General features: G+C 35.4%; 2 protein-coding genes across 2 annotated transcripts; one reads left to right on the forward strand and one right to left on the reverse strand.

Annotated features, from left to right (window-relative positions):
- Positions 1-15,745: 15,745 nt before the first annotated feature.
- LOC133797376 (protein TIFY 3B-like) lies at positions 15,746-18,094 on the forward strand. Its single transcript, XM_062235256.1, has 6 exons — positions 15,746-15,763; positions 15,871-16,035; positions 16,969-17,083; positions 17,171-17,369; positions 17,494-17,551; positions 17,687-18,094. Exons 2-6 carry the CDS (start codon positions 15,887-15,889, stop codon positions 17,751-17,753), a joined length of 588 nt encoding a protein of 195 aa, XP_062091240.1. The 5' UTR covers positions 15,746-15,763; positions 15,871-15,886; the 3' UTR covers positions 17,754-18,094.
- Positions 18,095-18,397: 303 nt separating this feature from the next.
- LOC133797375 (protein FATTY ACID EXPORT 2, chloroplastic-like) lies at positions 18,398-20,164 on the reverse strand. The gene is made up of 3 exons (XM_062235254.1): positions 19,672-20,164; positions 19,046-19,180; positions 18,398-18,681 (listed from the first exon to the last, which is right to left on the reverse strand). Exons 1-3 carry the CDS (start codon positions 20,114-20,116, stop codon positions 18,542-18,544), a joined length of 720 nt encoding a protein of 239 aa, XP_062091238.1. The 5' UTR covers positions 20,117-20,164; the 3' UTR covers positions 18,398-18,541.
- Between the last annotated feature and the right edge of the window lie 6,608 nt (positions 20,165-26,772).

The raw sequence follows: 26,772 nt of genomic DNA on the forward strand, positions 1-26,772 counted from the left end.
TTCGTATTGAATTTGTTGAGACGGCGCTGCTGAAATCCAAATCCAAATCTATAATCATTTTCAAACAACCTGAATTTTTCCTTTTTTTGATCTAGGCTTCTCTTTCCTCGATCGTCACTCACTCTTACGCCGGCACCGGCCATAACCGAACCAGGGCTCATGTTACTACTCTTCTGAGAAAAGAGGTTTATTTATTTCTTTCATAAATTGATCAAGAATCAAGATTATTAGTTTTTAGACTTGTTATGAAGTTTCAGTTTCATTGAGTCTGGATTTTGATTTGGCGGGCTAAAGTTAGGGTTTTTATTTTCCCTTACTGCACTTTTCTACTAATTTCATTGTCTCTCTGTTTGATTCTTGATCAAGCAATTTAATTTTTCTGTCTTTTTTTCTTTCTTTCTTGAGCTGCACTTGTTAAAGAATTTACCATGTTATTTGTTTCCATGCCTCTAGTTTTTTAGCCCCTTTTTAGAAAGTTTTTCTGTCTTTCAGTTCAAATGAAATTTTAGGTTCTTCTGTCATCTGCAAGTTGTTTTAGCATATTGGATGAAGTCTTTTATATATTCTTGTGGCTTTCAGTGCTTAATTTTCCAATTGTTGGATTGTGCTTAATTTTATGATTCTGCAATAAAAGTATATCCTAGTGTTGTTTTGTGTTCAGCTCAAATGTTGGTTAAGTTGAGTAGTAGTAGTTTTTTGCTTATTGAAACAGTTGTGTAGATATTTATTGTGTTGACAAAACAGTTATCAATATCAAAGAAAGAATTATACCACTACTGCAAAATTATACTTAGGCAACCATTTTCATAGAACAGTTGTCTCGTGTCAAAAATAGACATGATACGACAGTTGCTCTTGAACTATTGTGTCATACAAATTAAAACTTACATGAGACAACAATTTTAGTGAGACTGGTCCAGATATGCATCAGGTATAGGCATTATGAGTTCTTAGTCACAAACTGGTCCAGATAATCCTTGAACACTATGTTCATCAGATCCATAAAAGCAGCTGAGGCATTAGTCAAGCCAAAAGACGTGACTAAGAACTCATAATGTCCATACCTGGTGTGAAAAAGCAGTCTTCGGTATGTCTCCCTCCCTCCTTGACCATCAACTGATGATAACCAGAACGAAAGTCGATCTTTGGGAATACTTTTTTACCTTGCAACTGATCAAACAAATCGTCTATCATTGGCAAAGGATACTTGTTCTTGATTGTTAACTTATTCAGTTATCTGTAATCAAAACACATCCTCAGAGAACCATCTTTCTTCTTAACAAACAGAACTGGCACACTCCAAGGTGATAAACTAGGTCTAATAAAACCCAAACCCAACAGCTCTTGCAACTGTACTTTCAATTCTTTTAACTCAGCTGGGGCCATTCTGTAAGGTGCTCTAGACACTAGCTCCGTCCCTGGTGCCAGTTCTATTACGAACTCAATTTATTTGTGTGGTGGCAACCCTGGTAAATCTTCTGGAAACACATCCAGGAATTCACAAACCAATATGGTTTCTTTTGGTCTCACTGGCACGACCTGAGAGGTGTCAACCACACCGGCTAAGAATCCAATGCAACCTCCTTGCAATAGATCTCTAGCCCTCAATACAGAAATCATAGGTATGTGAGGTCCATGCACAACAAACACAAAAGGATCCTCACCTTCAGGCTCAAAGGTGACCAACTTTCTTCTGCAATCAATGGTTGCCCCATACTTCACTAACTAGTCAATACCAAGAATCATGTCGAAGTCAGTCATAACTAACTCTTTCAAATCCACTGACAACTCTCTGCCCTCCACTGTCACTGGCAAAGATCTGACCCATCTCTTGGATACTACCAACTCCCCAATGGGTAATAAAGTTCCATACCCCACAACATAAAAATCACAGGGTCTACACAATCTATTAATAATTCTACTAGCAACAAAAGACTGTGTAGCACCAGAATCAATCAAAACATTGTAAGGGGTTCTAGCACTAAGAAGCTGACCTGTAACTACTGAGGGTGAAGCCTCAGCCTTTGCTTGTGTCAATGCGAACACTCGAGCTGGGGCTGAGCTGTTCGCTTTCTTGGGTTCTTCCTTTCTTACCTTAGGGCAATCTTTCTTAAGATGGCCCACTGCTCCACATGAAAAGCAGGCCCTTGCCCTACACTATCCCAAATGATGCCTCTTGCATCTAGGGCATTCAGGATAAGACTTCCAGACCTCACTACCACTCTGGCGGCCCATTGAAATACCACGGGGTCGCCTGTTAGGACCTGGAGTTGGGAAGGTATCAAGAACCTTCCTCTTCTGATCATTGGGGCCTCTACCCCTACCAGAACCCATAAATGGAGAACCTGTCCTCCTGAACTCCTTTCTGGCTGCATTGTCTCGCCAGATCTTGTTCTCTACACTCTCAGCTGTGAATGCCTTCTCAACCGCCTGTGCATAGGTAATAACCCCAGCCACAGTGGTAATGTGAACATCTCGGGCTAGTCTAGGTTGTAGCCCCTGGAGACACCTCTCCCTTCTGGTCCCATCAGTGGGCACCAGCTCCATGGAAAACTTTTCCAATCGATCAAACTTCAAGGGATACTCAGTCACTGACAAACTCCCTGAAGTAACCTGATGAATTCTTTAGCTTTTGTCACCCTGATGGCATCATTATAGTACTTCTCGTTGAACAGAGTCTGAAACTCTTCCCAACTCAGGGCATTGATGTTTCTGGTCTGGGATATAACCTCCCACCAAATTCGGGCATCCTTCCGATACATATACGTGACACAAGCCATCCTAGACGATCACAAACCCCCATTCAAATAATTCCTTGAACGCTCCGTTCATCTGATCCATAAACACTTAGCATTAAACAAATTCTCAAAATACAATCCAGCATTTCCTAGTGCTTTTACTTGATAAAAACACAACCTTTTGCTTATTCTTTGCCCCTGATCCCTAACTGGTACTAACCAGATCAAAGATCACTTTTGAGAATTCCATCCCATTCAATACCTAAGCCTCGACTTCTTACAAATCTACTAAGTCATTCAATACAACGCCCTCAATTCAACTCTATCCCTGGCACTAATCAAACCACCATTTTGTCTCTTCATGTTACAGAAATCCTGGCTAATCCCCTGAAAACATATTCAAGAGTCCCACTGGCACAATCCAAGTGGTATCCATCACGCTAGCTAGGAGTTCTATGCATTCCCCCGCCATAAAACTCTAGCTCTCAAGCCCAAGAGATGTTATTCTTTCCTTACCATTTAGCATTGTCAGTCGAAACCAGCTTTATCAAAATCATTGATGAGTCATTTCCATAACCCAACTTATCTCTTAAGTCACCAATACAGTATCATCTTTCCATCACAACATGACCCTGTGATCATCATATCAAATTTATGCCTCTCTATATGCAACAAACAAAGGGATAGCATGGAACCAAAACCAATTAGCACAACTCATAAATTAGAACTAGAAAACTGACCTGCCACTCCCGAGGAGCTAGTCTCGGTCTCAGACTCTGACTGCCTCGGGATAAACACTCGAGCTGGAGTCGAGCTGTCTATCCTCTTTTGCTCAAGTCTCTTAGCCTTGGGCAACCCTTTTTAAAATGCCCAACCATGCCACAAGCAAAACATGACCTTGCTCGGCATTCTCCCAGATTATGCCTCTTGCACCGAGCGCACTCTAGGTAAGGCTTCCAGCTTTTCTTCTTGCTTGCTCCACTAAATGAAGATACCACTATCTGAGCTCCATTCTCCGTGGCACTCTTTTTCTCATCTCTAATGCTCTCAACAGCAAGAGCATTCTCTACCACCTGAGCATAGGTAGAGACTTCATGCACTGGGGCAACTCTGATGCTCTGAGCTATTCCAGGATTCAATCCTTGAACAAACCTTTCCTTCCGAGCTACATTTGTGGGTACCATGTCTAAAGCAAACTTGGTCAACCCATTAAATCTATTAACATACTCGGATACAGATGCCTTTCCCTGAACGAGATTCATAAACTCATTCATCTTGGCAGTCTTAGCCACATCACAATAATACTTTTCATTAAACAGCTGCCTAAATTTTTTCCAATCCATCACAGTTGTGTCCCGTGTCTGGGATACTACCTCCCACCACATCCGGGCATCATCCCACAATCCATATATCGGACAAATCACCCTATCGTGACCTACCAGCCCCATACTGTCAATAATGGAACTGATCATGCCCATCCATTGCTTAGCTCTAAATGGATCTAGGCCTCCCTCAAAACTGGAGGGTAATACTCCTGGAATCTTCCACAGAGAAATTCCCATCTGCTCTCAACCCTAGGCTGAGCCAAACCTGGTGCCACTTCTGGCACAACATAGGAAGAGATGCTCCCCAACAGATTCTGATGTTGCCTCAAACACCTGATCTCTTCCTCATGCCTCTACAATCTTGATTGCAAATCTATGACTATCTGTTGAAAACTCTGAGGGGTAGATGAAGAACTCAACCCTTGGCTGAAACTCCCAGCCTCTGAATAACCACCACCAGGCCTCATTATCTGCCTTGGCTATAAACCTGCTCTGCAGTCAATAACTTAACCCATTAAACATGATGATGATTTTTCCCCCCATGGGATCAATCTTACCACACCACATACACAAATCACTGCAGTGCTATAAACATTCCCATGGCCTTCATACATCAATCAAAATCCCTGCTCTTCCAACATTCACACCATGTCTCAACTCCAGCATGCAATATCACAATTATGTAATCATGGATCAGGTAATCAAATGATCATGTTCATAAATATATTCACAGAGCATATAATCAAAAGTCAAGAGTCAAGCTCTATCAGAATCTCATGCTCCCTAATGCAATGTGCAGGTAAAGCATTCACAATCTATTTAAGCAGCTAAGCACATAACTACAAAAATAGTTACCATTCCTTGAGTGAAGCTATCTTCAGTGATGAGTGTACATGCCCAGCTTGTCTTCAGGAACACATAAAACTTGGCATGCTCTGATACCAAAATTGTAACGCCCCAACTCCAGGGACTGCTACAGTGCACATTGCAAACAGTGCTAAACTCGCTAACCGAGTCATTTGGCCATAAATGTGTAACTAAGTATGATTAGCGGTTTAGGGATTAAACATTTTGGTTAAGATATAACGTTTCACTAGAACGTTTACTGTATACATTGGGATCCCAAAAATATAATTTCAGAGTCTATTACAAGAGAATATTTACAACAGGCCATTCTAAGCGGCAAAACAGGGTTTAACCCTAGTTTCTCTTTCAAACCTCGCCCAAGTATTGGTCGAGCAGCTGCATATGTGCACGTCATCACCTAAGCTCTCAAACTCAAGGATGGTCCAGCTTCCTTTTTCCTTTACCTACACCACAAAGCACCCGTGAGCCGAAGCCCAGCAAGAAAACTCATATGCTCATGAACAGTCATATCATGATATCAAATCATATCTGGCATGCCTAGCAAACATAGCTTTATTCAAGCATGCAAATGAATTCAAACCAATGCTGGGGTATCCAGGATAAGAAATCCTACCCTTCTGATTGGAGGACTATCAAGTCAAACCTAATCAGATGAGTGTCTCAACACTTGAGGTTTTGGTAAACCATGCTGAGTGACCAACAAGCAAGTCACTACAGGGCTCAGCACCCAAAGCCATGCATATGATGATCAAAATGATCATACAGAGCTCATAGCTCTGATCAGATGAGTGAATATCACTTGAGGTTCTGGTAAACCCTACTGAGTGACTGACAAACAAGTCACTAGGGCCTCAGTGCCCATAGCTGTGTAACGACACCGTTACCTGGGCTTTCCTGCAATGGCTCTTATCAGATGAGTGACTGACAAACACATCACTGTGGGGCCGGTGCCCATAGCCATGTAACCTAACAGTCACGGGGCTCGCTAGCCCTGGCTCTAAATGGTTAGCCCTTGGCTAGACAAGCGCTTTTTAGTATTCATCGACCTTGAGGTTGGTCCGGCATTAATGCTCATTTGAGTCATTCAATGCAGAAAGTCGATTAGATCTAATCTTTGTTGGCTTGCGTGGAACACGCTAAGGCCTTCCTGACTAATGAGTCAGCGCAATGTGACTAGTGCCCAGTACCACTGCCGAACCTGACTAATGAGTCACAGCTTCACAGTTGATACTAACACCTTTGCCAATTCTGACTAATGAGTTAGTACCATGCACAAGTAAGCATTGCCACCAAACATATATCATATGTCACACATCCAAAGATGGGGCATTCAGCATGCTTACTCAACAGTAGCTAGCATAATAATGATCATGCACAAACACAGAGACTCAAGCTCTAACCAATCTCATATTTGATATCCATGGCATGCCCTAGTCACATGTTTCTCGTGCATCACATGCATCACACTTAATCATCCAGCATACCTCAATAATAATCATATGCAAATGGGCAAAATTGCCAAGCATTCATTATGCTATCAATGTTTACATTTAAACATCCAACATGCATAAAACATAACCATGCATGTCACATATGGGGTGCAGTTTTCTTACCTTTGGTCCAAGCACAGGTTACCAACAAATGAGCCACAAGCACGATCCTGATTCCAAGCCTCTAGTGATAACCTAGTCACAACCACAAATGATGATCCAATGAGTTCAAGTTCTAAAACCAATCCTTGAACTAAAACTTAGCCGCCAAGACATCAATCCTCACTAATCCGGGTAGTAGGATTGATCCCGAGGCCTAAAACCATGTTCCCGGGGTCAAAACACCCAAACGGGCTCAAAAGCTTGCCTGAGCCGTGGCCCTGGAACCTTGAGCCGCGGCCCCCAGCACAACATGAAGCAAGGGCCACGGCACCCAGCAGGAGCAAATTCCTGCACCAGCTTCATCGAGCAAGGGCCGCGGCACCCAAGAACAGGGTCGCAGCCCAACTTTGGGGCAGCCATTTTCCTTCGTTTTTAACCTTTTAAAACCTCCCAAAAACATGTCTAAACATTCCCAAATCATCAAATCAAAGTTCCCAAACTTCCCAATGGTCCAAGACCACCAAAACCTGAGACTCAAACAAACTAAAAACTCAACGATTCACAAAATCCAATTAAAGCTTAAAAACTTTTAAAATCTTAAAACTTAAACTTGAATTACCTCCGATTGAGTTGTTTCCAACTAAATCCTCCGGCTAATAAGTTTCTAATTCTCCTTAGGATTGCTATGCTTCAATCCTCGCTTGATTTCGAGTCCTAGAACTCAAGTTATCTTTGAAAATACGATCGAGAAACGAAAAGGGAACTTTTAGGGAGAGATAACGTACATAACATTCTTTTTTATTTCTTAAAAGGTTACTTCAAGCTTAAGTATCTTCCAATAAAACCTAATGCTTGGAGTCCCAAAAACACCCCCGGGGACATTATAGTCAAAACTTCCAGAATTTCCCCCTGATCTTACTAACTCCCAATTTATCACCAAATATTAATTCCCATTACCCAATAACCCAGTAATGCTCTAAATACCCCTTGACTTACTCCAAGTTAAGCTTAAATTTCGTTGTGACTTTCCCACTAGCTTACCTCCTAGGATCGTCTTGTGTTGGGTAACCCTGGCATAACCAAATAATAACAAAGCACCACGCCTATTTCACATATATGCCAAAAATGCCCGAAATGGCCAAAATATGAAAATCACCCAATTAATCACAAATGGGTTCACATGCATATTTAATACACCTAAACATGCATATTATCATTGAATAGCATAATAAAGCAATTATGTCCCTCCCGGCCTCCTAATCAAGGTCCTAAACCTTATTAGGAAATTTGGGGCATTACATTGATCACCCTGGCCAGCTGATGAATCTGTCTGTCTTGGAATCATTCTTATCAACTTAAACCTTGCTGCAATAGTCAATACGACCAGTCAGGCAGTGATAACTAAACTTCTTGCCGCCTCACGGTCCAAGAACAAGCATATAACTCTCATATTCCCCAGTTATACAAACATACAAATAGATACATGATTATAACATTTAGCATTTAACATGTATCAAATAATAGTTCACAATAAATAATACTAATAAGCATGCTCTAGCAATATCGGTACTAATAATCACATTCTTGCTAATAATGCAGTATTCAAGGCACAGCCTTAACATGGTGTCTCATGTAAACAGGTAACGTATTTATACTATATTTAAGCAGTTAACATATAACCACATAAATGGTTACCAAACCATGAGTTGAGCTTGCCTTCAGTGGTGAGTGTACATGCCCAGCCAGTCTACAGGAACCCTAAACCTTGGCACGCTCCGATACCAAGTTGTAATGCCCTGGTTACTCCAAGACCGTTACTGTGAGATTTGAACCGTGCTTAACTCGCTAATCGAGTTCTTTAGTTATAAACGTGCATCTAAGTGTAATTAATTGGTTAAGGTGTAAAAGCAATAAAAAGGAAATGATATATTTTATTTAAAACATAAAATTGTTCATGGGCCCACAAAAAATGTTTACAAGTTATTTAAAATTTACAACTTGCCGACTTAAGCGGAAAAAATAGGGTAAATCGCCTAGTTCCTCCAAGAAACTCCTTGGCCGTGGTGGTCAAGAAGCCGCATATGTACACATCACCACCTAAGCACTCCACTCAAGGTTGGGTGAGCTTTTCTTTCCCTTTACCTGCACCACATAGTACCCATGAGCCAAAGCCCAGCAATAAAACACAATACTGCAAGAATATAACATCAAACAATGATCATAATAATCATCCAAGACTTTTAGCCCTAAGTAGAGGAGTGACAGTTGAAAAAGTCACTAAGGCGGGTTCCGTACCCTTAAGTGACCAAGTCACTAACTTAAACAGGATAAGTGACTGATGAGCAAGTCACCAATATAAACCAACCGAGTGACCATAGAGTCACTAATGTGGGTTCCGTACCCTCAGCCATGTGACGATACGGTCACCTGGGCCTTTGGCCCTGGCTCTGAGTAACTAGTCATAAAACTAGGTAAGCGCTTTTAGTTTTCATCGAACTTGAGGTCGGTCTGGCATTATTGCTCATAATGAGTCATTCAATGCAGATGTTGATTAGATCTAATATTTTATCGGCTCTACGTTCATGACGCTTATGCCGTTCTTGACTCTTAGGTCAGTAACATACGACCAGTGCTCAGTACCGCTGTCGAACTTGACTAGTAAGTCACAGCTTCACAGACAGTCTGACATCATTGCCGATTCTGACTAGTAAGTCAGTGCCATTCACAAATAAGCAAGATTTTCTAAGCATTTAATATGCAATCAATGTCCATATTTAAACACTTAACATGCCTCAATAATAACCACGCATGTCATATATATAGGGTGCAGTTTTCTTACCTCAGGTTAAAGCGAGAATTAGTAAAAGAACGACCCTTGAGAATGATCAACCTTTTAGTTCCTTGACGGTCACCTGGTCATAACCAATTATGGGATTCCATCAATAAAATGATTCACAAAAGGTTCCCGGACCACAACCTAGCATCCGAGACATCGAAGCCTACTAAATCGAGTAGTAGGATCGATCCCGAGGCCTAAGGTTTGAATCCCCAAGCCAAAAACACAATTTGGGCCAACAATGCCACTAAGGGCCGTGACCCTCCCTCACCATGCCGCAGCCCGCCTCCTCAACCAGAAGCGGCCCCCTTTTTTTTCCCCAACACGAGCCGCGGCCCTCCTTCTCCATGTCGCGGCCCAACGGCCTAGCAGCTTCTCCCTTCCTCTTCAATGAGCTTAGGCTGCGGCGCTCAAGAACAGAGCCGTGACCCCACCTGAAACTCAACAAAAAATCCTTGTTTTTCCCCTTCGAACTCATTTCAAAACCCCATAAAATCTCTCCCAATATCACAAAGCAAAGCCACCAACTATTACACAACTTATCTACCATATAAGCATCAAAACCTAAGCCTTACACCAATCAAAACTTCATCAAATTCCCCATTCAATGTTCAAAACTCCAAACCTTAAAACCAGCACAAAAACAGAGCAAGACACTATAAAATGGAACTAGAACCTTACCTTAAGCTTGAATTGAAACCTCTTCAATGGCTGAACACTAGCCTAAGACCTCAAGCTTCAAACTCCAAGTTTGAATCCCCAAACTTGCTTCAAAATTCAAAGGAAGGAGAAGAGAAAGATGATGATCGTGAGGGTGATAGACAAAACTCTGTTTTGGTTCTATTTCTACAGCCTTCAACCTATATATAACCTAGGTCAAAAGACTAAAATACCCTCCGTGCTTAAATCCTCTCTTAACAACCCCAAGGGCAAAACCGTCATTTTCCACCTATCTCGTTAACCATGATTAACACTCTCCAATTCCCGCTATTCCCAAATACCAATAAAATCATATCCAATTACCCTTTAATTCTCGGTAATGCTCTAATCATCAAACCACCCCAAGACTCACCCCGAGCCCCGAACTTAAACCTGTTATGACCAAATCGATAATTTGAGTTCAAAGATCGTCTCATGCCGAATAGCTCGAAAAAATCCACATTATAATGTGGTCTCAACAACAGTTCACTGACATGCATACAAATATACAATTATGCCCTCAACGGGCTAAATTACCAAAATACCCCTGAGATGAAATGTGGACCCACATGCATGCATTTAACATCATATTATAATATAATTCACATAAACATGCATTTAATCATTTAAGGGTATAATAAATCAATTATGACCCTCCCAGCCTGTTAATCCGATCGTTAAACCTCGTTAGGGATTTCGGGACATTACAGACAACATGATTTGTTTCATTCTAGCGATGGTATTTGATTTTGTGTTTTAGAATATAGTAATTCCTCCATTTTAGCTTCATGATTTTACTAATTATATTGAAGTTTTTAAATTTTAGATTAATATGATCTTATTGTATGCATAGGCCATTATGTGTTCAAAAAAATAGTGCTGGTATATATATATATTTAATGAATGATTAATGTACTTGAGGGAGGTCTGAACAGGAAGGTTCACTTTCGTAGAAAAAAGAAGGTTGTTATATGTTATTTTCTAGATTTGAAGCAATCTGTTACAATAATTAATATGTAAATATTTTTTACAAAATTGTAAAAATTGTTTACAAAATATTGTCTTGTAAATCTTTGTTACAATCATGTTAAATAAATTTATAAGTTATTTTGTAAATGTTAATTACAAAAATTAAAAATTTTAGTTGTGAAATTAGTTTTGTAAACCTTGATTACAAAATAATTTTTTTCGTTATGAATTAGTTTGTAAAAGTTGTTTACAAAATTAAAATATGGTATTTCACCACTCTGTAACTGCATTTTTCATATTTAATAAAGTGTTTTATATATAATGAATATTTAATTTTAAGTTGTATTATATAAATATGAGGATTTTCGTAACTTTTGATTACAATATTGTAACATTATGGAAAAGTAAATATTTTTCTGTAAACTTTGGTTACAATTTCATAACTATACAGAAAAGTATTAGTATAAACTTTATATAATTTAAATATTTTTACAAGGAAGAGTTACTAATATTATAACAATGAGTTACAAGGTCGTAAAAATAAGTTCCAAATTAATAACAATGAGTTTCCAATTTCGTAACAATAAATTATAAGTTTGTAACAATGAGTTACCAATATGGTAACAATGAGTTAAGCTTGTAACAATGAGTTACCAAATGATTACTAAAATGTTAATTATGATTAGATTAGTTGCTAACAATTTTGTAAACATGAGTTATTAATAATTTTAAAGGGTTATTGAACTAATCACTAATAATTTTGTAACATATGTTATAAATATATTGTTCAATTATAAGATTAATTACCAACAATTTTGTGAATTTAGGTTAGTAATACTTTCAAAATTTTATAGGATTTATTATCAACAATTATGTTATTGCTTGTTCATATTTTTGTAACTACTTATTTATAATTTGATTTCCCATCCGTTTTGTTATATTTATTTTTTGTTACAACTTAATTCCATTTTAATGACTTTTTTTAATTATTATCTTACAAAGTTTTTATTACCTTATATATAAGAAAATATTTATTTGTGTGCTTGATGCTTGTTTGATAATAATCTAATAATGCATGAACAAGAAATGTTATATAAAATTATAATAATAAGTATGAATTTATATTTTAAAATGTTAAAAAATAAAGATGTTTTTAATGACATTGAATTCATAGTAATTATATGTATCATGGATTATTTTTCTAGCTGAAAAACTTTGCAAGTTAGTTAATTTTTATTATATTTATTCATAACTTCAAATTTAAGTTAATTTTATTAAAGAAATAAGTATTAAAAAAGATAATCCTAATCCTAATCATCATTAAATTATTATTTTTATTGAGAAAATAACTAATTTCATCAATTTTTTATTTAATTAAAACAAATAAATTCATATCATTATATATTTATACTATGTCCCCTTTTTTATTAACATTAGTAATTATATTTTATTAAAAAAAACAAAACTCATTTTCTTTGTGTTTTTTTTATTTTGTGTAGAGGTTTGGAATAATATATATTCAATTAATGTAGAATTATTTTTAGTTTGGGCTATTTTTTAGATTATCAGCTTCTTGACGTATCTATATAACTTTCTACCGTATGTATATATGTAAATACTTTAATTCATTGTATTTTTTGAATTTTTTGCTGAATTAAGTGTATAGTTGTAAGTTTCCAAATGTAATTTCCTCATTATTTAAGATGGCATTATCCCAACATTTATCTTAAAAGTGACATTGGGCCCAAAAATACCACTGACCCTAACTTTATGTTGCTAACAACAGCATGAAGACAACCATGGCTACCAATTTTCAGCAAAAAGTTAGGTTTTAAAACTGAGCATTGTTGGGCTTATCCCAGCAGGAACACATGATCTATGCATGTTTATGATGGATCACGACAATTTTTGTCATTTGTCTTCCATATAAAATGTTGGGATTAATGAAATTAATGAACATATTGATTAATGAAATTAACTATATTCTTATTGATGACTCAATATTCTCACATTTGTTTTATTTGGAACACTATATTTCAGTATATTAAAGAATAAATAAAATTTTTAAGCTAATAAAATCGTATTAATGATAAATTAAGTATATTTATTATAGAGGGTAAATATAACTTCTCAGTCCAAATTATTGACACTTATATAGGTATAGAATTATCTCACTCCATTACCTTTCATACTTTTTCCATTACATATGTACTGATCTGGTTAAAGACCAAGTTTTAATTAGGTAGAACTAGTCCTTTCTCAATTCATCTAGTTATGATTATGAGATTTTTTTTCCCTTTCTTTTAAGTTAACATCACATTTTAGTTATAATTTAAGCTAAAGTTATTAATTTGTCTTCCATGGTAGAAACTTTTCAAGCTCGAAACTTATAAGTTTTCAGAGAGGTAAGGAGTAAGAGATTGTCCTTACTATATGTGCTGATCATGGACACGTTACAAAAGTTAGTCAACTATCCTTAATTAATACGGATTAATTCAGAGATTCAATTATCACCACATTTAATTCATAGATTCAATTATAACTTTTTTTCTTTCTTTCTTAGGTATCAAATAGTCTATCCGCTTATAATTTAAGCGCAATATTGATAAAAAAAATCATTAAATAATTCTTTAAGAAAATTGATAAAAACGAAATTATGAATAGTTAATTGTTTATTCATCGAGTATATACGAAAGTTTGATCAAATTTCCCATGAGAAAAAAAATGAAAGTTCACTTTGTTTAGATTGTAAAACAAACTATGTAAAAAGTTGATACGGCAAGTCTTTTATGGATTAGAACAAAAAATGGCTATGAAAAAAGTTGGAATAATCCATGAAGAAAGAAATTGTGGTATTGTTCCTTGTATTTTTTCTAAAATGGTCTAAATGTTTGGAATTGATTCATTCACGTAAAAGGAAAAAATGGTAAAAAAACAACACAAGTAACGAAGTTAGAATTTATGGTGGTGGAGGAGAAGTTAAGCAAAACGTTAAAGCAGATTGTTTAAGACACGCATCATAATATTTTGGGAAATCTATAAAAATAATCAAAAATACGGAATTTTTTGATAAAAACACGGAATGACAAAATTGTAAATACGGAGTGACAAAATAATAAATAAAAGCTGTAAAATACAATTCTTTGTGATCAACGTTTACAAACTAGTAAATATCTATTACAAACTTATAAATATTTGTTACGTGTTTGTAAATAATATTTACAAAATCAGTTATAGAATTGTAGATTTTTTTTTAGATAAAACTTACAAACAAATTCGTAACTAAATTTTTTATTTTTGTAACAATAATTTACAAATCTAGTTTTACAACTAAGAAAAATATTTTTGTAACTAACATTTACAAAAATATTTTATAGTTAAGAAATCATAAACAAAATATACATAAAAATATTATATTTTTCCATATTGTTACAATATTGTACCAAAAAATTACATGAACCATCATATTTATACTATACAACTTAAAAATACAAATTTAAGATATTTATTATTTATAAAATACTTTATTGAATATAGTGGTGAAATACAATATTTTTTTTAAACAAGTTTTACATTTTTGTAACAACAATTTACAAAACTAATTTCACAACTAAAAAGTTTATTTTTGTAACTCACATTTACATAAATATTTATAAATTTATTTAACATGATTATTACAAAGATTTACAAAACTAATTTTTTAACTTTAAATATATTTTTGTAACAAAACTTGAAACGATTATATTATGATTTTGGTTCAACATTGAGTGTTTAGACTTGACTAGTTATGATTTAAAAAGTATATATAATATTTTTATAAAGAATAATAATATTGAGACATATAGTTATTAATATTAATTTTAATTAACAGCATATTGTAATTTGTATAAATATTTATTTATTTTTTGAGTAATTGTATGAATATTAATTTTAATATTAATAAATACATTTATTTTAAATAAAAATAAATTAATCTATTTTGTTTTATTTTATTGAAGGTAGTATCTATAATTATTATTACTTTTATTATTATATTATTTGATATACCTAAATTCTTATTAAAAATTAAGATAAAAAAAATAAAACAAAAGGTCAACATATATATATACAGCTTTTCGCTGTATTTTTGTGTATAAAACGAATTTTTTTTTATATTACAGTAATGTAATTATTCCTAATCTTTTTTCTTAAAAAATAACAATACCAATCTATTTCCCCACATGGATAATTATCATTATTCAGTACCAATCTATTTTAAATGCCAGCAGGGGCAGAAGATGAGGACTTTGCGGACAAAATAGTACTCTAAAATAAGATAAGTCCAATCATTTTGTCGATATATATATATAAAAATCAAATATAAAAAACATTAAAAACACATGTGCTAAAAAAATAGAAAAAGATGAAAAGAATTTGTGCACTGTGCTTAGTTAATGAGAAAATGACCATAAGAGAATTGAGAAAACGATGGCAGGGCCCATCCAAAGGAATGGAAGGGCTGTAAATGAGAAAATAAAATAGAAAAAGGGGATGAATTGAAGGGGTGATTTCTTAAAAGTTACTTCTTTTAACTAAATAAAATAAAATAAAAATTGAGGTGGGGAAGCATTGAGAAAGAGACTTGAGAAGAGTGAGGGAGCCGTTTGAGGACAAGTAGAAGAAAGGTGTTTGCAATATAGAATATACATGTGTAGTTTGTATTTAAATATTAAAATCAACGACTACCCGTGATAGTTGGTATTCGTTGTTATTTTTTATCTTTCTTTTTAACTTTTTTTTTTTTAAGTCCGGCCTTAGACGTGTTTTCTTTCTGGTTGTTGTGTTGGTCTTCTTTTTTCTGTGAGGTTTTTTGCTCTGAAAATGGAGATGGCATACAGATCTGATTCTGATGAGGTGAAGATTGAAGAGGAGCCTATAATTTCCCATGTAGAACAGAAGGAAGAAGAAGAAAAAGAGCAGAATAACATTGACGACTCCAAGTCAATTTCCCAGACTTTATCTGAACCCCGGTAAATTATACTCTTTACATGGGACAGTTTATCAGTAAAAAAATTCATTTTTATGTCAAGATTTTGATTTTTCTTTTATGGGTTTTCTGATTTATTGTTTATTTATGTGTTTTGATGTGCTTGAAAGATCAACTTTTCATAATCATCAATTTCGGTCCAGGACTGGCCAATTTGAGACAGTTTTTTTTTGTTAGCTGTAAAAATTCTTGTTGGGTTTCAGAATTTTGTAAAAACAAAGGAATAGATAGGAAATTTTTGGAGAAGGTTTTTATTTTGTAGAACCCACACACCAATTATGTGCCACAAGTGTTGAAATTTTGAGTTAAGGGTTGGTTTTAGGTTTTGGTAAAGGGGTAGGCTCCTTTAGGTTTGAGTTGGCCAAACAACAGTTGCCATTGACTTCAGGGTAATGCAGTTGTCATCTCTATTAGGCACGTTGTATTTGCTAGGATATTTCTCTGCCTTTTGTCGGTCAACCCAAGTTGATAACTTCTCAATTATTGTCTCTCTAGTTTAAACTGTTGTGATACAGTTCTTTTGGAGTATTTATATTCACTATGTATTATACTCTCGGTTTAATGTCCAAAGCTGTCGACTCAGTCAACATATTTGTCTTGGTCCCAAAACCCAGGCCATAAATTAATCAAGCACCACATGATATTTTGTTTGTTCCTTTCACTAAGTTTACTCAGATTATTGCAATTGCAAAAGTTGTACTCTCTACATTTTGGTTGCTTTTGGTTCTGATATACTTATTCTTCAAAAATCCCGAAAATCACTTGGTTCTCTTTCTCAGGCCCCAGCCTCCTTAATCCTTGCTTTAACCTATAGACAAGTGATAGAGCAAAAGAGCCTTTAAGCTTTTCTTCTTTTGCTAAGAGACTCATATTAGGCTGACATGATACACTGTTTCTTTGTCTTCTGATGTTTGAGATCTGAAACAATGCCGAAATCTGCTTCAAACACTGCACCTCTTTCTGCTGCGGCTCAGCTTACCATCTTTTATGGTGGGTGTGTTAAGATCTTTGATGGAATTCCTGAAGAAAAGGTATGCTTCTCTTCCAAACTTTAAATTGGCAATTTCAGCCACTCCAACTCTGTGATTCATGTTCCTAGTTGATGTTGCTTCCCTTAGGTCAGTGAAATTATAAGCATTGCTGCTGCTGCCGCCGCTACCATTAAGTCCAGTAACATGAATAGTATCGAGACTGACAACGCCTCTAGTTCACCAGTTCCTCCGAGGTCTCCTGCAATTCAAAATGCGGCTGCAATGGGTTCTCTTTTTGCCCAGCTTTGCCCTGCTCAGAAGAGTTCCCTTAACAAACTACAAGCTGGTAATAATTGCTTTGCTGAACTACAATATCATAGTAATGCTGCAAAAGTTATTAAAGAGAGTTATTAGAGAGAGTTTCATGATTAATTTCCTTCCACTAACCGTTTTTCTTTTTATTGGCTTAGAATTTCCAATTGCAAGAAGACACTCCCTTCAGCGGTTCCTGGAGAAGCGCCGGGACAGGTACCCACACCTTTAAAATTTTGAGTTTGTCTTGATTCCATGGCCACACATAAATGGTCAATATTGAGACATGTATGCCATACCATCTACTTAGTTAAGCAACCTGTAATTTGTGTTTCATTTTCTTTATTGTAGGCTGGTAAGCAAGAACCCATATCCTTCTTCACCAATGATGAAAGTAGAAAATGACACAGTTGTCTGACCTCGTCCTTGAGTGATTTCATCACTTCCGACAAGGATTTTATGGTTGAAGGAGGAATATTAACCTACTGCCTTTTACCTCTCAATGAATTATGTATTTTTATAATGACTATTATATTGTGAAATCTTCACTTGTTTATGGAGAAGTCTAGTGACTCTAGTCTTTGTAAAAAAAAAAACTTATGTCTGACTATACTCATAAGTGAACTGTCAGTAGTGATGATGTATTTTGCTTTGTATCTTACAAGGACCTATACTCAAAACGGTCTCTTATCGTTGTATCTTTATGGTCCTTGAGAATTGGTTCATATATTATAGTAGCTCCTTGAATCATCTGAACAAGTTGGTATGAATTTCCTACTATTTAATGTATTCTTACGATTTTAATTCCAAACTTGAAATGAATGACCAGCCGTATGTGATCGTATCTTTTGCTAGTTGATCACTTCGTAGTTCGTACTCATTTGTACTTGCGATTAAGTGAAACACAACAATTTTTACGAAATGTAACCACAAAATGACCCATCCTTGTCGGAGCTTACAAGTTGACAGAGCACATGAGAGTGATTGCCATGGCCAACCACGCATTTGTAATAGAGCTCTCTGAATTTACCGAACGACGAAACAAAAATTTCACAAGAACAATTCATCAATAGGAGCCGAGACAAATTTATTCCAACAGAAACGATATTCCTTAAAACAAGTCTACATGCCAAAAACACTGATCACAGAAACTAGCTTAGTATAGCACTTTGACAAGTCACTACCACCAGTTACATTAAGCAGTTTTCAGTGAGCACTACGTAGGATCCCATGCAAGTAGCCACCAGTCATTACAAACGAGACAAGGGATACGACACCAGCCGGAAAGATCTTCCCTGATTTCTTAAAACGAGAACCCATCACTACCAGTAACGCAGCAGACAAGCCTGGCAAAACGGTGGATAATGAAAGAAATTAAGTGAAAACCCCAAAGCAGCAAAGTATTTACTCTTAATCAGTGTCTAAACTAAGCTTTATCCGGACAATCAAAATGCTTCCACAAATCACTAATTAAAAGATGAGCTCAGGTTCATTAGGCTATGGTAGAAATGTGTTTGCATAATGTCCGCTTATTTAGTATTTATTGCCCACTTCAATATCTTTTCAAGATTAAGATTTAGTTTAAAGAAGGTATGAGCAAAAAGAACTAAAAGATGGGAGTTCTACATGTAAAGATAAAAAAATTACTTGGCCTACTAGCTTAGCAACACGATAACGTAAGAGATAGATTACAGTGTGAAGATTTCTTACCAAGTCCCAGAGATGATGCAAACACAGGGTTAGTGGGAAGCTGAGTATGAACGTAATAGAGTAGCGTGGCTGATATTCCCCCTGCCAACAACGACTTCTGGCTGCCACTCTTTAAATAGCCCATAAGACCACCCACTGCCAGAACAAGCAACCACCATGTCATATATATCCCCTTAAAACAATTTTGAGAAAGCCTAATTGGCTATATGTCAAGCAAACATTAGTGCAATAAATATTTATGACCCTTTTCTATACTAGTTAATTAAAAGTTACCCAGGAAAAAATGAATCAGATATTTGTAGTCCGTGCCAAAATATGAATCATTTCATGAGACGTGAGTAGCCATAGGCCGTGCAATCTACAACAGTTGGTGTTGTTGAAAAGAGCAATAAGCCAACCAAAAAAATTACCTATTTTGTTCTATTTGATTGTAAAAATGTTAAAACTTCAAATCTATATAGGAAAGTGACAAAATAAATATATATATTTTTCGCTTTAATCTAATTAATTATGCGGCGATTCCTCAAATTCTGTAATCTAAATGTGATAACTTCCCTTATTTCAATTCTTATAAATTATGAATGTCAGCACCATTCAATTTACAAAAAAAAATAAAAAATTCTCACCTCCAACAAGGGCAGCATACCCAAGAGTTAATTTCTGAGACATTGACAAAGCCATCTTATTTTTGCTATTTTCGTGCGATTCGCCTTCACCCTCACCCTCGTTGGGGTTACTATTATCACCTCCACCACCACCGCCTCCGCCTCCGCCGCTGTCGCCTCGATCACCGAAACCGTTCCCGTCACCACCGCCGGAATCCAATTGAATGTCGACCTCCTTGGTCGCTGAGTCGACAGTGAAGGTGTTAGAGGATCTGGGGTCAGAGACGACTGCAGTGCAAAGTAGCTTCTGATGATGGTGAGCTCTGAGAAGATTAGAGCCACCAAAGGAAGTTCTAAACGACCGCGATTGCAGGGCCGGAACTCTGCCGCTTGTTAGGCAGGAGAATCGGATTTTGGGTTGGAGCAGAAGAAAGGTCTGTGAAACGCCAAACAACGCCTCTGCCATGTGTGTGTTTTTTTAAGTTTCTCGTCCCTTCTTGATTTTGACTTCTCCACTTCTCCAATTTCTTCTTGTCTATTGATACTTATTGGGTTGGGCCTTCTGTTTTAACGGTTCTTTGGTCCAACAGCCTGTCAAAAGCCCAACAGGCCCAATCTGAACGGACAATTTTGCCCTTTTGGTCCCTTTTTCTCTTTGCTAAAAACTACACTCGTTCAGAATAAATGTCATTTTACATGTAGACTCGCTAAAAATGTCATTTATACATTTTCTTATGTATTAATTATGATTTCAAAGTCTTTATGGGGAATTAGTCAACCGTACTATTTTTTTTTTTGCAACAATGAATATATAATTAAAAAAATAAAATAATAGTGTAATACATTTAGAGGACAAAAGAAATGAAAAGTTCTTTAGGTATACAAGTTTTTCATGCATCCTAAAGAGTATTCACATCTAATCCACGTGTGTGAGGAAAAACAACCAAACCGAAGCACCTGCACACACAAAATTAAATAATACCCATACACACCAGCAATAGCTTTTAAATAAGAAGATGAACTTTAATGAAAAACATAAAGAAATAAAAGAGATGAACACTATAATTTACTTGGTTCAGACCAATTAATGGTCCTACATCCAAGGTTGGGAGTAAAACTCCATAGTCTTTTCACTATGTAGAAAGTTCAAGTACAACTTAGTCTTCTCTAAGATCTCTCAAGTACACCCCAGGACTTTTCCTCTCGCTACTACCCTGTTTCTCTCTTCTCAGCTTACACAAATTTTGTTACTGATTACAATAAGAACAAAAACCTTTATATATAGGCTTGGAACAGAGAAAAGAAAGAAAGAGTAAAACAATAAGACTAACTAACTTTTAAAATGGTAATAACTAACTGATGTCTTTAGTGAAATCAAGACACAAACTCCACAAATTCCACCTTTTGTGTCATGATGAACGGTGAGTGAAAAAGACTAGGGACTCCCAAACAAATCAGCTTACTATTTAGGGGCAATGTTGAGTAAGTTCAGAGTGTTTTTGAACTTACCAACCGGAATAACTTTAGTGAGCATATCAGCAGGATTATCTTCAGATGAGATCTTCTTTATCTCGATATCTCCTTCTTCAATGATGTCACGAACAAAATGTAATATGATATCAATGTGCTTTGTGCATTCATGATACATATTGTTCTTGGTGAGATGAATCGCACTTTGTGAATCACAATAAGGGACCGCCTTGTCTTCATTATAGCCCAGCTTATTTATGAATCTTTTGATCCATAACCTTTCTTTTACAACTTCTGTAATGGCCATGTATTCTGCCTCTGTAGTTGATAAAGCCACAACTTGTTGTAAGGACGATTTCCAACTTATAGTGTTATCTCCAATGGTAAATACATAACCTGATATTGACCTTCTTTTATCCAAGTCTGTTGCATAATCTGCATCACAAAACCCTTTTATAAAGCTGCCTGAACTTTGATTTGAGTATTTGAGCTTCAAACTTACTGCCCCTTTGAGATATTTAATCAGCCATTTAGTTGCATTCCAATGATCTCTACTGGGATTACTCATAAATCTGCTTACTAAGCCAACTCCATAAGCAATGTCAGGCCTAGTGCTAACCATTGCATACATCACACTCCCTACTACATTTGAGTAAGGAATAGCCTTCATGTCATTTTCATCTTCGACTTTGCTCAGTGAAGACAATTTAAAATGAGCTCCAATTGGTGTCAAGACTGATTTTGCCTCTTTAAGATTAAATTTTTTAACAATTTTGTCTATGTAAGCTTGCTGAGATAGAGTAAGAGTACCTTGAGATCTGTCTCTTGAGATTTCAATTCCCAAAATGTTTCTAGCTGGGCCAAGATCCTTCATTTTGAATTCCATTGCAAGAGTAGTTTTTCAGCTTTTGTATTTCAGCAAGGTCTTTACATGCTATGAGCATGTCATCAACATAGATCAAAAGGTATATGTAATCTTTTGAGTTGTATTTTTGAAAATACACACAGTGATCATATTGTCTTTTCACAAATTTCCTTTTAAGCATAAACTCATAGAAACGTTTATTCCATTGCCTTGGGGATTGTTTCAATCCATACAATGATCTTTGTAGTAGACACACCATATCAACATTCCTCATTTCTTCAAATCCTTCTGGTTGTTGCATAAAAGTCTTTTCATCAAGTGTACCATGTAGGAAAGCTGTTTTAACGTCTAGTTGTTATATTTCAATGTCTTCCTTTGCAGCCAAAGCTAAAATAATTCTAATGGAGGTCATCTTAACAACAGGTGCAAAAATTTCATGATAGTCAATCCCTTCCAATTGGGCATACCCCTTTGCAACGAGTCTAGCCTTGTATCTAGGCTTCTCAACCCTTGGAATCCCTGGTTTTCTTTTGAAAATCCACCTACACCCAATGACTCTCTGAGTTTGTCCTCTAGGAACTAATTTCCAAGTCTGATTCCTGTTCAAAGAATTTAATTCTTCTTTCATGGCTATTTCCCAATGTGTCCAGTTGGGGCTATTTCTGGCTTCTTCATAGGTCTTTGGCTCCTCTTCACTGATAATTTCAGTGATTGTGAATACAAATGCAAGTAGATCAGCCTGAGCATATCTTGATGGCAATTTGATCTGCCTTCTCTGTCGATCTCTTGCTAAAAGATAATCATCAAGACTTTGTTGGTCAGTCACTTCTTCAGGTTCACTTTCAGGATCTGTATCATATTTTGGTTCATCTTGTGTTGATGAAGAGGCTCTACCTTGAGCTGGAATGTCAATAGAAACCTGCATATATTTTAATATTTCCTGAGACTTGTTTTGAGTCTCGGAGTCATTGTTAGAATCAATAGTTTTTCCCTGCATGTTAGTGTTAAATAATACAACTTCATTGAAATATACATCTCTACTAACAACACATTTATGTTCACTTGGAAGCCATACTTTATAACCCTTAACTCCATATGGATATCCAATGAAATAACCTTTCTTTGCTCTATGATTTAATTTTCCTTGACTAGTATGCACATAAGCAACACAACCAAATATTCTGAGATGATTATATCATAGTTTTTGTCCAGACCATATTTCATTAGGGACTTTAAGATTTAAAGCAACATTAGGAGATTTATTAATTATATAAGCAGCTGTATTTGCAGCTTCTGCCTAAAACTTTTTTGAAAGCCCAGATTCTCCTAGCATACATATAACTTTATCCATTATTGTTCTATTCATTCTTTCAGCCAAACCATTTTGTTGAGGAGTATTTATGCAAGTCCTATGTCTAGCTGTGCCATTTTTAGAGCAATAATTGTCAAACAACTTGTTACAAAATTCAAGACCATTATAAGTCCAAAGTCTTTTAATTTTCTTACCTATTTGTCTTTCCATAAGTGTTTTCCATTCTATAAATTTTTCAAAAGCCTCATCTTTTGTTTTGAGAAAATATAACCAGACTTTCCTAGAGAAGTCATCAATAGATCCCTTGGAGACTTTCAAGACTCCACCTTGAGCCTTATATGTACATCCTAAACGGTCCATGGCACCCAAAGAAATTAGATTTCTTTTCAGGTTTGGAATATGCCTCACTTCATCAGGAATCTGAGTTGAACCATCATTTAATCTGATTTTCACTCTTCCAATACCTGCAACATCACAAGAATGGTTATCTCCCATGAAAACTTTATTGTTAGATAAATGTTTATAATTAATAAAAAATTATTTTCTTGGGGTCATATGGAAAGTGCATCCAGAATCCATAATCCATTCCATTTCTAGATTTTCAGAACTTATGTTAAGTACATCAGCACTTTCATAACCATCTGAAAAATTCAGATCTGAGTTGTTGTCTAAATTCTCTGATTTGTTGTTGCAGTTGTCTGATCTATGTCCTTTGTTAAAACTTAATCTTTAAGGGCAATTTCGCTTTATATGACCACTTTTGTTACATGCCCAACATACTCGTTTCTCTCTATATTTAGAACGAGTTTTGCCAAATTTGTAGTTCCCACTCTTTGAGCTTTGATTTCTGAATTGGTGATGTTCTCTTCTTTCGGGTCTTCCACGAGCAAGTAACCCTTCACCAGTACTCCTATGAGTCTTGCCACTTGCTTTCAAGTCCATCTCTTTTGAGTAGGCTGCACTGATAACATCATCCACGGTCAAAACTTCTTTGTTGAATTTGATAGTATCTTTAAGTTGATCATAAGCATTGGGTAATGAATTCAGCAAATAGATGGCTTGATCTTCTTCTTCAATGGTGATCTTCATCATTTCAAGATCAGCAATCATCTTGACAAATACATCATAATTTTCATCAATTGATTTCGATTCCTCCATCTTGAAACCACACACTTTTTGTTTTAAGTTAATCCTATTAGGAAGAGCTTTGGTCATGTAGAGCTGTTCAAGCTTTTCCCACATTTCCCTTGCTGTCTTTTCTTTTATCACCTTCCTTAGGACAGAATCACTCAAGCTGAGCACAATGGTGTTCCTTGCCTTTTTCAAGATTTCTTCCTTATATTCTTGTTTGACTGACATTTTGTCATTTTCTTTTAAAGCTTCTTCATAACCCAGATTTCGATGGTGTGCACGCATCTTCTCCTGCCATAAGACAAAATCATTTTTACCATCAAATTTCTCAATATCAATCTTTGCTGAAGACATTGTAATAGAATCTAGTGGCCAGTTAAATTCAAATAAAAAATAAAAGAGAAATAAGGAAAGGATGAGAAAATCTTGAAGAATCAAGAAGATGGCTGGAGAAACAAAAATATTGTTGAAGTAGTCTTTGATCTTGGCGTGGGAATTTCCCTTCGGTAGCCTGGCTTCTAATACCAATCTGTGAGGAAAAACAGCCAGACCGAAGCACCTGCACACACAAGATTAGATAATACCCATACACACCAGCAATAGCTTTTGAATAAGAAGATAAACTTTAATGAAAAACAGAAAGAAAAAAAAGAGATGAACACCACAATTTACTTGGTTCAAACCAATTAATGGTCCTACATCCAAGGTTGGGAGTAAAACTCCTTAGTCTTTTCACTATGTAGAAAGTTCAAGTACAACTTAGTCTTCTCTAAGATCTCTCAAGTACACCCCAGGACTTTTCCTCTCGGTTCTACTTTGTTTCTCTTTTCTTAGCTTACACAAATTTTGTTATTGATTACAATAAGAACAAAAGCCTTCATATATAGGCTTGGAACAGAGAAAAGAAAGAAAGAGTAAAACAATAAGACTAACTAACTTTTAAAACGGTAATAACTAACTGATGTCTTTAGTGAAATCAACACACAAACTCCACAATGTGTAAAACAATTATAGATTAGTGACACCCTAAGAAAATTGGACAACAAATTTGTAGCATTATGTACATAAGAACCTAACTCGGTAAAATACAATAAACTCTTAGAGAATGCAAGGAACTTGTCGTATTCAACATGAAAATGAAGTAAATTCAAAGCCTAACTTAAAAGTCATCCTGATTAGATAACTGAGAAACAACTTACAAAAACAACAAAAAGTAAAAAATTTGTGAGTATTAAACTTTTAATAAGGAAATAACAATAATATAAATATGTTGTTTTATATATAAAAAACAGTATTAATTGGAAAAATGAAGATCTCATGCTAAAATAACAATAAAAATTAATAAATTATCTGTGAAATTCAACATTCCTCCAACCGATCATCTGTCGTCTCCAAATTTCCAATAACTCACATAAATAATAACATAACGCAAAAAAAAAAAAAAAACAAGATAACATTGAAAAACACAGAAGTAAATTTCATTTTCAATAATATAAAATAAATAGATAAAAAAAAGGTGGCATAAAATTATGGAAGTGGAAACATACACTTTAAAAACATACAAATAAGTCAAAACCAGCTGAAATCAGAAAAAATATATTAATTGTAATAATAATCAGATAGTTTTATAAGGAAAAAAATTGTTACACTTTACTCTTAAATGACGAACTGTAATTCCCAAATAAAGAGGAAATAAATATATCTATATCTATACATATATTCTAATAAGGTTACATACCATTTTAGATCATGTGTTTTGTTAAATGATAATTTGGACTCTGTGTTTTGCAAAATGGAACAAAATAATACCATGGCTCCGATTTTGGTCAAACTTTGTTTGAATATGACCAAAATACCCTCAAATTTTATTAAAAATTTAATATTAATTATATTTAAAACAAAAAATTAACTAAAATTTAAAAAATATAATATTTTAATGTGAAAAATAAAAAATTTAAACAAAACAGAATTAAAATCTTGAATAAACTATAATAAACAATAAAAACAAAAATCTTAAATTAAACTAAAATGAACTAAAATTAAAATACAGAAACGTGTACTAAATTTTTTCAAAACCCTCTTCTTTTTCTTATTCTTTTCAAACTGGGTCACCTAGGTGCTGAACAAAGTTCAGACGAAGACTTGGGCGACCAGGGGCGTCGTATCTAACGGAGCTGGGACGAAGGCTGGGCGACTAGGGATCGCCGATTCAAATGGTGTTGGGATGGGCTTCAGATCTGTTCTTGCTGCCTCCTTATTGCTTTCGTTGGTTCTTGTTGCAGACGGAGACCAAGGGGCACGGGCTTCAATCTCGCTTCAGATTTGTTCGTGGAGGAATTGTTGT

Source organism: Humulus lupulus, chromosome 8 (assembly GCF_963169125.1).
Source record: "Humulus lupulus chromosome 8, drHumLupu1.1, whole genome shotgun sequence".
NCBI lineage: Eukaryota > Viridiplantae > Streptophyta > Magnoliopsida > Rosales > Cannabaceae > Humulus > Humulus lupulus.

Excerpts from the sequence above, each read along its gene's own strand:
- LOC133797376 (XM_062235256.1), top strand. The coding sequence starts at position 15,887 with ATGGAGATGGCATACAGATCTGATTCTGATGAGGTGAAGATTGAAGAG. Across the intron at positions 16,036-16,968 it reads CAGACTTTATCTGAACCCCG|ATCTGAAACAATGCCGAAAT; the intron begins GTAAATTATACT and ends CTGATGTTTGAG. Across the intron at positions 17,370-17,493 it reads CCTTAACAAACTACAAGCTG|AATTTCCAATTGCAAGAAGA; the intron begins GTAATAATTGCT and ends TTATTGGCTTAG.
- LOC133797375 (XM_062235254.1), bottom strand. The coding sequence starts at position 20,116 with ATGGCAGAGGCGTTGTTTGGCGTTTCACAGACCTTTCTTCTGCTCCAA. Across the intron at positions 19,181-19,671 it reads GTATGCTGCCCTTGTTGGAG|TGGGTGGTCTTATGGGCTAT; the intron begins GTGAGAATTTTT and ends TTGTTCTGGCAG. Across the intron at positions 18,682-19,045 it reads TGCATCATCTCTGGGACTTG|GCTTGTCTGCTGCGTTACTG; the intron begins GTAAGAAATCTT and ends CCGTTTTGCCAG.